General features: G+C 34.9%; 1 protein-coding gene across 11 annotated transcripts in view; it reads right to left on the bottom strand.

Moving 5' to 3' along the window:
• The window catches only part of UNC80 (unc-80 subunit of NALCN channel complex), a 231,389-nt gene that overhangs the window by 141,781 nt on the left and 76,889 nt on the right, over nucleotides 1-12,719 (bottom strand). For all 11 annotated transcript variants that reach the window (XR_001888651.1, XM_017889402.1, XM_017889408.1 and 8 more), the window contains exon 22: nucleotides 7,794-7,966. Coding sequence is in view for 10 of the 11 variants with exons in the window: in XM_017889402.1 (XP_017744891.1) it covers nucleotides 7,794-7,966 (173 nt within the window). In the remaining variant the exon portion in view is untranslated. The remainder of the gene's footprint in view (nucleotides 1-7,793; nucleotides 7,967-12,719) is intronic.

The following is a 12,719-nucleotide window of genomic DNA, read 5'->3' as shown; positions in this document are numbered from 1 at the left end:
ATAAAAACCCTAGAAGAAAACCTAGGCAATACCATTCAGGACATAGGCATGGGCAAGGACTTCATGTCTAAAACACCAAAAGCAATGGCAACAAAAGCCAAAATTGACAAATGGGATCTAATTAAACTAAAGAGCTTCTGCACAGCAAAAGAAACTACCATCAGAGTGAACAGGCAACCTACAGAATGGGAGAAAATTTTTGCAATCTACTCATCTGACAAAGGGCTAATATCCAGATTCTACAAAGAACTCAAACAAATTTACACACAAAAAAAGAAAAAAAAACAACCCCATCAAAAAGTGGGCAAAGGATATGAGCAGACACTTCTCAAAAGAAGACATTCATACAGCCAACAGACACATGAAAAAATGCTCATCATCACTGGCCATCAGAGAAATGCAAATCAAAACCACAATGAGATACCATCTCACACCAGTTAGAATGGCGATCACTAAAAAGTCAGGAAACATCAGGTGCTGGAGAGGATGTGAAGAAATGGGAACACTTTTACACTGTTGGTGGGACTGTAAACTAATTCAACCATTGTGGAAGACAGTGTGGCGATTCCTCAAGGATCTAGAACTAGAAATACCATTTGACCTAGCCATCCTATTACTGGGTATATACCCAAAGGATTATAAATCATGCTGCTATAAAGACACATGCACACGTATGTTTATTGCGGCACTATTCACAATAGCAAAGACTTGGGACCAACCCAAATGTCCATCAATGATAGACTGGATTAAGAAAATGTGGCACATATATACCACGGAATACTATGCAGTCATAAAAAATGTTGATTCACGTCCTTTTTAGGGACGTGGATGAAGCTGGAAACCATCATTCTCAGCAAACTATCGCAAGGACAAAAAACCAAACACCACATGTTCTCACTCATAAGTGGAAATTGAACAATGAGAACACTTGGACACAGGAAGGGGAACATCACACACCTGTCGTGGGGTGGGGGGAGAGGGGAAGGATAGCATTAGGAAATATACCTAATGTAAATGACGAGTTAATGGGTGCAGCACACCAACATGGCACATGTATACATGTGTAACAAACCTGCACGTTGTGTACATGTACCCTAAAACTTAAAGTATAATAAAAAAATTATTTTATTGTAAAAATAAAAAGAAAACGTGGCACATACAACATTCATTACCACTAGATTAAGAGGATAATTTGATAGTTTAGTTTTGTTATTACTAAATTATTTCTAATTTTCTTATGATTCAAAAGAGAATCATAAGATATTTCCTTTCATGCATTCCTGTCTCCTTGAAAGGACCTAATTTGCATTGATTATTAAATATATTGGATGTTAAGCCCCAATATGAATTATACTTCATGCAATAAGCCTGGAAGTAAGTGTGAATTAGACCTATGGTAACTGAAGGTCTTTTCCTAGGAGAGTCCCATTTTATGTCTGTTTTCCTCACATAATTATTGAAAACTCTTTCACTCTTGAAAGTGTCCTATTTTGAAAAAGAATTATATATTCACTTCTTCTAAAGCTGTCTATTTATGGGGCTAAACAATTTAACATTAGATTTCCTCCATCCACAGACTAGGGAGAATTCTATGATCTTATGGATAGTCTTATATTTATGGAATTGTTCTTAAAGCAAACTGGCATTATTATTAGTGTTTTTCATGCTAATAAATTACCAGTAAATTAGAAATCACTGCTTGTGCATGTTACAAATTCACCTGGATAAATAAGGATAGACTATTTCACTTGAAAAATAAAGGAAATGGAAATACTTTTTGCTTGAACTGTTTAATTTTTCTTTTTATTTTTGTTTTAGTTTTGTATTTGTAGATTATATAAACCTAGAGATGAAATGAATCCTTTCTAAAACATGTCTTTTAAAAAATGCCTTACAGTTGCATCTGCTAAATTAACCCTAAAGAGAAAGATTATGAGAAAAAGCTGTGTTGGACTTAAAATTGAATCAATTATCCCTACATTTAGTGGTCGTAGCAATAATAAAAGTAGTATTGTTTAGAACCAACAGAAAAACAGGTCAGCAAAACTTTGAACACTAACATTTCCAGTATTTATTCCGTCTAATAATACTTTTTAATTCTGAAGAAAATTACAATCTTAAAAAATCACATTTAAATTCTATTATTAAGGACATAAAACAATGAAACTATTGTAACATAAAAATTATGTCAAAATGCAAAATTATATTTAAGCTGCACTTAAAATAAATATAACAAAGCAAAACAATAAAAGAGAGGTTGGAGAAAATGCAGGATTGAAATATGATGATAAATTGAGCACATTTATTTTTCCCCTCCTCCTCCAAATTCTATTTGATGAAATGGTGGAATCTATAATATGTTTCTATCTATCTCTATATATCTATATCTATCTGTATCTGTATCTGTGCCTATATCTAGATCCACATCTGTTCCTCATTTACATATCTACCTAGCATATCTACATCTGTGTTTATTTCTATGTTTATATCTATTTATATTATATACATATATCTACATGAAACCACAATACATTGGAAAACACATAAAACATACTTAAAAACTAGGCATTCGTGAAAGATTGGAAGCAGGTGAATCAGATATTGGATGAAACCAACTATAGAGGAAACAAAAGCTAAAAATACCTTTAGCAGAAAACATCAGTGAAAGTTAGCATAACCCTGAGGAACTCCTAACCCATATCAATAGGTACGAGCAATTGCAGTTGTCACATCTGTACAAATGACAGTAAACACCAAATGCTACTTTGATTCAAGCACATACAACATGGAGCTGCGTTACCTTCCTCTCAGTCTGTCAGAATTCACCAGCCCCTTTAGTTCCTTCACTTTCCATAGCTGAGAAACTGATTGTAAGAGTGTCCTTATTTGGGGTTCATCTCTTGGCTTAATCCTTTTGCTCTCATACCAACAAATAAGATAATGAATGTGAAGGTGCTTTATAAACCATCAAGCATAATGAAAATGTTACGATTATTATTCTCTACCAACACCTCTGCCAACCACCACCACCACCATCATCACCTATGCCTTTTATCCAACCAATCATGTCTACCCAGATTCTCTCTCTTTTTGCCTCATAATGGAAACTACTGAGCTCCTTTAACCCTTGATTGATTCTGACCTCTGGAATTTTGACCTCTGAATGCTACACACAGCTTGACCTTGACCTCGAATCAAAGACTGTCAGGTATGAAAGGAACTCCTACTACCCACATACTGCTTGATCCTCCTGTACATTCACCCCCACTGGATCCAGTCTAGTGACAAAGACCTCAGTATTTCCAGACGCAGGCTACTCAATCAGTGGACATGTATGTTAATCAGAAAATGCCTCTTTACTTGATGGCTCAAAAGACACTGCTTATAAGCTCCAGTGCTCCTTCATTTTCTTTCTTACCATGAGACTTAGGAGATCGAGAAGGCCAAGCAGGGCCAGAATAGCTTCCACAGGAAAGGAAGAAAGAAGAATCTAGTGGTGTGGTAACCATCTAGTTATAGCCTTATTTTGGTGAAGTTAAAAAGAAATTTAAGTTTTCTACATGATCCAGCCCAATTTAATGGTAGAAGTCAAGCCTCAGTCAGAAACAGAGTGTACTTAGAGCTGGGAACTCTGGTATGACATCATATCACAAACTCTAAGCAGTATAGCAGTTGGATATCAGATAGGTATAAAATCGTTTGATGAGAGGGAATGAAGTCCTGATACCCAAGATACCTGATTATCAAACTGTTCATCAATATTCTTCTTAAAATAACCCCCATAAAGCCAGTATTAATTTGTTTTATTGGAATTATTTTTTAAATCTCTAAGTGTGTTGCTCTCTTTATGACAAGGCTTTTGTTTCTCCCATGTTCATATATCTTACATAAAGTCTAAAAGCTTTCCATGTAGGAAGTAATTATGACAGGTTTCCTTCTGTTTCTATACCACCAATGAATATTTATAAAGTAATTTCCATTACTTAATGAAAGAGTCTCTTTTTGACAGTGATCATGCATTCATTGAGGTTGAATTCTCAATATTTTGGGTTCATGGGTGGGTTTTGGGGACTCCATAAACTTTCTAATATTATAAATTAAATTTTGTCTATAAATGTACTTTTCTTGAGAGAATTTCCATAACTTTATCCAATTTTGAAAGAATCTATGTCCCTAAATGTTAAGAGTCACCAGTTTAGAGAGTGAATGTGTGGTATGAATCTTTAAGGTTGAAAATCTTACATTTTTCTATTATTAATTCATCATGTGTTCATATGATAAGGAGCACTTTTAAGGATTCAAATGCTTTGTGATCATTAAAAGTCATTCACAATCTTTTTTATTATAGGAGGCCATATACATTTAAGCACATTTTCAGTATGTCAAAGAGATACCCATTCTGATTTATTCAAATCATCTTTTTTTACAGTGATAGCATATGGCATTGCTAAAAGAGTCCTGAATGGAAGCAGAAGAATCTGCTCTGATGCCAGTTTTTGCAACAACTAATTCATGTGACCTTGAGCAAACTCACCTCAGCTCTTGGGGCTTTTGTTCCCTCATATGGAAAACAAGCAAATGAAAAGTCCACTTCATAGAGCCCCTAACACGGCATGATCCATATTTATGCAGAAATTTCAGCTCAGGACCTCTGAAAGAATGCGAGGCCTAGACCTTTCCAGTGAATGAAGGACAATCTGTCAACTCTCATCAGGTGCTTATGTTACTTTATAAATGGTCAAGTATAATGAAAATTACTTGACCTGTTATTACTATTATTATCCTCTACTATTATTCCATCATTTTCCAATTTCTACAGCAAGCTGTGCCTATATATTTCACTCAGTTTTTCAACAAGTTGAAATAAGATGACTTGTTACAATTGTCCTTAATTTCATTAGTCAGTTACCTGAACATTCTGACGCCTCACTTGTCTAAAAATTTTCCAAAAGTAGCTGTGACTTTAGGATTGAGACAACGATGGACATGATAGTACCCTTGGAGCACTTCAGCTTCAACCATCTGTAAAGTGGCAAATATTACTGTGTATTGAATAATTGTTCAATCAGCTTCTGTCACCTTCACTTTCCTAACCACATTTAAGCTATTGGGTATAAAATACGGAATTTATTATTGTTGCATGCTTTAAAGTAAGTGGTCTCACATAATATTTTAATAAGAGAGTCAGTATGGTAGAATACAAAATAGAAGGGCTTGGAAGATAGACCCAGGTTCCAATCTGGCTCCATCCTTTGCTGACTTAGTAGCCCTGCCTATTAATCGGTCTTTCTGCGCTTCAGTTTTTCCCTTTGGCAACAGGGTGGGCATACAATAAATACCAACCATTCATTAATCAACCTTAGAATGCTGTAGACTAAGACGTCTGGAAAAAAGATCACTATACAAACACAATCTTCATTGGAAAAAGTGAAAAATAGGTGCAGTCCTCCAGTTGAGTTTTGTTGTGTTATCATTAACAGAACGATGCCTGGCACATACGAATCCCTCAGAAGACATTTGCTGAGTTAATTAATTATTATATGGTGAGTATCTTATAACTCACATTGACTCTGGGCTTTTTAATACCACCACCCTTTCCATTTGGTGTATTTGGTATGTAAAGAGCTACTAACTCTTCCTGCCTGACTATATACAGTCCAAAATTACTTACTACTCACAGAGGAGTTGAGGAGTGCTCCACTCACCATCACTGCTCTCATTATCACCCAGTTAGTCCAATAATTCCTTCTGTTCCCTAATCAAATCCTGCTGCTTACACCACTACTGACCCTGCATGTGGTGTTTGATATTTTCTACTCATATCAGCACTTTCAAATCATTGCCAACCTGAGGGTTATAAAGTAGGAATCTTGGATATTTTAATAGGCATTTCTTTTACTTTTTTTTAAACTTGTAAATTAACAGAGCATTTCTTAAGTTCAAGTAAGATGAGGTATAGTTAACTGACTATTAGTATTTTTGGTGACTGGCTGTTCATACACTTTTCCATTGTTTAAGAGTTTGATTGTTTGTTCTTTTCTAATGAATTTGTTGCATTTATTTATTTCAATCTGCTCCTTAGGGAACAGAGCAAGATGTGATTAAGACAAACCATGCATGACTCAAAAGAGTGACAGCTAAGCTTCCACTGTCCCACCTAGAAAACAAGGGATTGGCTCCTTGCCTTGTTAAGCTCTCCTGCTTTAGGCAGACATCTCACTGTACTTTGATTGTTTAATTGCCACAAACCTCAGCTCTCCTGGAGACCTGTGATTCTCTACATTTTACAGTCACCATGGCACATATCAATACACATTGAACATGCTGCAATTTTTAAAAAAATCTCAAAGGTCGCTACCCAATAATGAGAAACTGACTGAAAAAAACATCTTTTTTTTTTTTTTTTTTTTTTTTGAGACAGAGTCTTGCTCTGTCACCCAGACTGAAGTGCAGTGGTGCGATCTTGGCTCACTGCAAGCTCCGCCTCCCGGGTTCACGCCATTCTCCTACCTCAGCCTCCCGAGTAGCTGGGACTACAGGCACCCACCACCTCACCCGGCTAATTTTTTGTATTTTTAATAGAGACCGGGTTTCACCGTGTTAGCCAGGATGGTCTCGATCTCCTGATCTCGTGATCTGCCCACCTCAGCCTCCCAAAGTGCTGGGATTGCAGGCATGAGCCACCACACCCAGCCTGAAAAAATCTTATATAATGGAAAGCAATCATTTTGGATGATTGTAAGTGGTACTAATATTTCAGCCTTAAGTGAAGCCACATACCTTGCTGGTCACTAGATATCCTGAGAGCAAAAGCTGCAAATGTCACAGAGAAATTTTATGAATTACATTATAAGGTTTGTATTATTTTCCAAAGTAAAATACGAGTGACCACTGGTCACTCATTTGTGTGTCATAAAACGTGAAAAAAAAGATCATTTATTGGCAGGCTTAAAGTTTTTTGTTCTAATAAAATCTATTTCAGTTTGTCTTTTAAAAGGTTAAAATAAAATACTTTTATTTATTGATGTTTACTTGGTATTTTGTACCATGTTTATGCAGCATATGAAGACTTTATAAATAAAGATAAATAAATTGAGAGGCTGAGTTCAAAATTCACATGTGGGCCTAATTTACCTGACAAAAACACTTTCTAACCAAGATCCACTTCATACTCTTTAATCCCTTACATGTGTATAATACCATACAATGTTCAACGTGCTTTTGTGCAATTCATTTCAATTGATCCTTGCTTCATATTTTTCCTCCAATTGATGGATAACGAAAACAAGGCTTGGTGAGTTCAAAGGACTAATACATGGCAGACATAGGACCAATAATATAATAATAATGGCCCACTTTATTGTGTAGTTCCTATATTTCAGGCACTGTGACGAGGGCTTTATATCTAATACCTCGTTTAGTTTTCACACTAGCCCTAGAAGGTAGCTATAGTATTGTTATTGCTCTTACACTCATTTTACAGAGGTTCAGGTGGTAAATGTCAGAGTGATTTTAACTCAGTCAGTCTGACTCCAGAGCCCTCACATATTTAGACAGTCTATTTCCAAGGGCATATTAATTAGGATGTTTCTCCCTTTCTTTTCTCTCACCTCACCATCTTTCTTCCCCTTTTATCACTAATTCTGAAAAGCAAACAAATCACTAAATCAGCAAACAAATCACTAATTCTGAAAAGCAAACAGGAGGATTACAATTGGGGATTCATGCTTACCTCTGTTAATAGTATTACTTGGGATGCGGGGTAGGGTGGGAAAATTCTTTCACCAACTTACTAGATCCAAGGCGGCTGCTAGGATGGAGGCATCAGGAATGGTCCCTGGCTCACAGCAGTTCAAGAGAAATTGGAAGCGTTTCATGCCTTGTCGGATTGCTCCAAGATTCACCACGTTTTTGCTTTTTCCACCATCTTGGTTGGGAGAGAGATGATCATCAAAACTGTGGCAACCTATAGGAGTGGTGCCATGGTGGAGGAACGAAAGAGAGAGAATGTAATGGATCACAGGTTTAAAAAGAGTTTCAAAGATACAACAGTGTGTTTACTACAGTGTTGGCCAGAAAACTTTCTCCTTCACTCCACTTCCTTGCTCTCCACCCTAATGTTTGATTTAAACACATCCTGACTTTTGGGAATCTGGTAACATGTGATATATGAAAATGTAAGATTTTACCTAAATATTTAAATATAGTGTTTGATCATTTTACTTGCAGGTCTTCTTTTGAATACTAGCAAGAGCTTTTGGTGTATTTAAAATTATTCTTCCTGTAATCAACAACTTGTTTTTATGGAAGTTGCAGTCACTGTGCAATTTCCAATCTGTTACAACAAATTGATACAGCATTGGTACAGCATTGCATATAATGTGTACATTGTGTACAGCATGCTGTACAAATTGGTACATTTTGGTGTGGTGAAAGCATTGTAATGAAAGGAAAAACCTTTTATCAGTTACAGTGCAAAGAATCACTGGCTACTGGAGGTCCAGAATTAGGGTTACCACTCTAACAATTTGCATTCATAGTAGATAAAAGGGGGTGTTTACAGTTATGGGCCTGGGTTTACCATGACAGTGCACCACACGCAAGGATGTCAGCCACCATATCCACTAATGGAAAAATGCGGGAACCTACTCTATCAGGGAACACATCATTTGGAAGCAGTTTAAGTCTGGGACACAGATTCACTTAGACTTTATTATCACCAGATTTAAAAATTATGGCAAGGCATAAAAATAATTACCAGCCTTGGTCTACAACTTTCACAGTAACTCAAACATATTGACCTATGTCAGTATGAAATAACATGATGTCTGGGATTTGTTTTACAATACATTTAAAAGAGCATGAAAGATAGATGAAGCAAATATGGCAATTTCTAAAGTATTTTTGCCAGTGGGTGGTGAATATTTTGGATCCATTGAACCATTCTCTTTACTTTTGCCTATTTTCATAAGCTCAAAATGGCTCAGAAGATAAAATATCATTAGTGAAATTTCCTATATTTCATTCTTTATGGGTATGTTTCTTTTCAGATACAAATATTCCAAATTCAAAATTCAAAATTCAATACCTTCAGTGTTTTTTTGCCAGTTAGTATAGCATTTTTTTATCATATGCAAAAAGAACTACCATGAGAAGAATTTGATGGTGGAAAAAATTCAAAAGACAAAATCTCAAATGATACAAAGAAGAGAAGCTATAGATGAGGAACAAACAATTCCAGGAGAGCCCTGTTTTCAGGCAGCTCCCTTTCAAAATGCTACTCTATTTCCTCACCAGACATCACCAAAGTTACTAGAACAGGTATATTCCTGTTATTTTTTATAACTATATGTCACTTCATTAATCATTTATATATACCCCTTTAATAGTATATAAAGTATACTAATATGTATACCAAAGGATTCTCATCTGTTAAAAGTATAAACAGTCCCTTAAACTTTGAATTGAAGAGACATCCCAAATAATAAGATTTTTCTTTTTTGTGAATCCAGTTGTTTTATTATTTGTTACTATAATTAAGATTTAAAATACATCAGATAATAACTACCTAAAATTTGCAATGGAATTAATACATAAGACCAGATAGATGATCAATGAAGTTATTCTTATTTATCAAATTTATTAAGAACAGTTGCCATCATTTTATTTAAGGAAGCATTAAGAATATGTATTTCACAGTTCTCTTCAACTTTTATTTGACAAGATTACTAATTTCAAAAGACTTGTATTCAATACTGCTAAAAGAAGTGCCATTTTAATTGCAAGAATTTCAAAAATAATGCAGTTAAGGAACGTAAGTAAAATAATGAAGACAGAAATCATCAAAACACTCACTGACAGCAAGAACCTATATTCTTTGCTTCACAGAATAATATATATTTATTACAGGTGAGAAGATAAGCAGAATCCTATAAGCACAGGACATAAGTCATGTTATTAATAAAAGCTAATTATAATGGAAATTTTCCATTGTATTTATATAGCATTAATAGATAATAATATATTTTTGATGTAATTTTGGTACTGTTTTGAGCACTTAGTAGATACCAAGTACTATATGAAATGTTTTATAATTAATTTTCTTTATTTTTTGCAATAGCCCTGTAAGATAAGTTTTTACAAATGATTTTAAAAGAGAATGTATTTTTGGGATGTATGGGTCTGTTGGCGAGGAGAGAGTGGTGGACAGAGACAGAGAGATAAAGAAGGAACAGGTGAAGGAACAGGTTAAGCAGCCCAATCTGTTTATACAATGGACAGTTATAAAGGCAAGATTTAAATCCAGATCTACTGACGACAAACCTGCACTCTTACCACTATGCCACAATGTAATCTCTAAAATACCAAATGTTTATATGAAAGAAGTTCAGACTTTTATACTCTGCTGAAGGTAGTGATCATGTTAGAAAAACTTAATGTGAGAAATAATTCCTCATTGTACATGTTATATTTCTTGGGTTTTCGCCTGTATCTTTAATGATAAACTGATGATAAAATTGTATCCTGCTGGCATTCCATATTGTACTACTAAAAGAAATGTCAAAAAGTAATTTGGCTGCAAAATGTACTTTTTATCAATTTTTTATAGCAATACACTAGGATGTAAGAATGCCTCTTGGCTTCCTTAGACATAATGATTACTTTTTTAGCCTCAGTATATTTTAGTTGCATTTGTTTAATATTTATTTTTTATGTTGAAGTGTATATTGAGGTGTAATTATAATTCTATTTACATAGAATGCATTTTTATAAGCTTTTAAATCCAAGAAGGGATGTATAAAATATCCTACTTGTTTTTTAATATTATTTTAATTGGCAAATCATTATCATATACATTTATGGGTACGAAGTTGCAGACATATAAAACCTAGTATTTCTTTAAGTAGCATTTCCCATTGTGTTGATGGCACAGCTGAGAACATAGAAGATATGCAGTAAACGTGTTGATTAGTTGAAAAAATTTGTTTTAATTAAACACCTTCCCTCAAATAGAGACAATATGATTTTTAAAATGAATTAATTTCAGTGAATATGAAAACACAAAAGAAAAAGATAGCTGATTTCTGAATGTAATTTCAATTCTATCACGTTCACCAGATACAGTTTTCATTTATTGAATAACTTTTAAATTTTAAAGAAATTCTATTGGCATTTCATTTCAAATCACTGAAGTTGAAGTAATGCATTTAAACCGAGGGTAAGAAGGTGTGATGTTTGTTCTCTTTAACAACTTTAAAGAAAGAAACAAATTCTGTAATTAAGAGAACTTAGATGAGAAAAGACAACACATCTATCATGGTTGGGTACAAATCATTTATACACATAGATCGCAAAAGAAAGAAAGAAAAAGAAGGAAAGAAGGGAAGAAAGAAAAGAAAGAAAGAAGGGAGAGAGCAAGAAAGAAAGCAAGAGAAAGAAAAGAGAAGGAAAGAAAGGAAGGAAGGAGAAAAGGAAGTAAGGAAAAAAGCAGGCTCAAAAATAGAATGATGTTTGCACGATTAAGGGAAGTAGTTGTTGCAAAATACGATGTACTTAGATTAGCAGATAATGTTGTTTAAGCTGGAGATTCTCATTTTCTGCAAGCAATTCCAAAGGAATCATCTCACAGCATATGTTTTATAATTTTTAACAAGCAAGAGAACATAGGCAAAGAATAGTGATATATAAGCTATATTCTCTTGCCAGCCCAAAGCACATACAATATTCCAGATAACAATCTCAAATACTATGGCTTTGTTTTCTAGACATGCAAAAATAAACTGCCAATATTTCAGGTATTGTTGACACAAACTCATTGTAGAATCTGGCTCTATGAATATTCCATATCAGATCTTTTGAATCTGTGAATGGAATACAAAGAATATACGAAGCAATGGCTAAAATCCACAGGAATCATGGTAAGAAAAACACAAAGTCCAGAATGAACTAATGTTTGTAAGAAATGCTAATGATAACATGTTTGGAACATGAATAAGAAGAGAATGTAAGAGAATTAGAAGGAGAATGTAAACAAGTCAATTACGCTTTTATCTTTTCCACCAAGAAGAAAAATCTACAAATGGGGAAGTATAGTGCTGTAATCAGTTAGGTCAGCTATAAGGAAATGCCATAGACTGGGTGACTTAAAACAACAAACATTTATTTCTCACGGTTCTGAAGTCTGGAAGTCTGAGATCAGGGTGTCCTCATGGTCAGGTTCTTGGTGATGGCTCTCTTCCTGATTATGTCCTCACGTGGCTTTTCCTTGGTGTATGCATGCAGAGAGACCTTATGTCTCCTCTTTTTTCTTTTTTCTTTTTTTAATAAGGGCATTAAAATCCCATCACAAGTGGCCCCCTTATGATCTTATCTAAACCTAATCACCTCCCAAAGCCTCCACCTCTAAATGCTATCACTTTGGGGATTAGAACTTTGAGACAAATTTTTGGGGGATATACACATTCAGTTCACAGTAGACAGAAAAAGTTCACTTAAGAAGAAATATTTGGGCAGGCATGGTGGTTCGTGCCTGTAATCCCAGCACTTTGGGAAGCTGAGGTAGGAGGACCACTTGAGGCCAAGAGTTCAAGACCAGCCTGGGCAACATAGCAAGACACCCCACCCCCCACCCATCTCTACAAAAAATGTAAAACAAATTTAGTGGGGCATGGTGGTGCATGTCCATAATCCTAGCTATTTGCAAGGTTGAGGCAGGAGTA

This window comes from Rhinopithecus bieti, unplaced genomic scaffold (genome assembly GCF_001698545.2).
Source record: "Rhinopithecus bieti isolate Rb0 unplaced genomic scaffold, ASM169854v2 scaffold_17939, whole genome shotgun sequence".
NCBI classification, from domain to species: Eukaryota; Metazoa; Chordata; class Mammalia; order Primates; family Cercopithecidae; genus Rhinopithecus; species Rhinopithecus bieti.
Note: the sequence above shows the minus strand (reverse complement) of the source record. Positions and strands in the feature narration are given on the sequence as shown.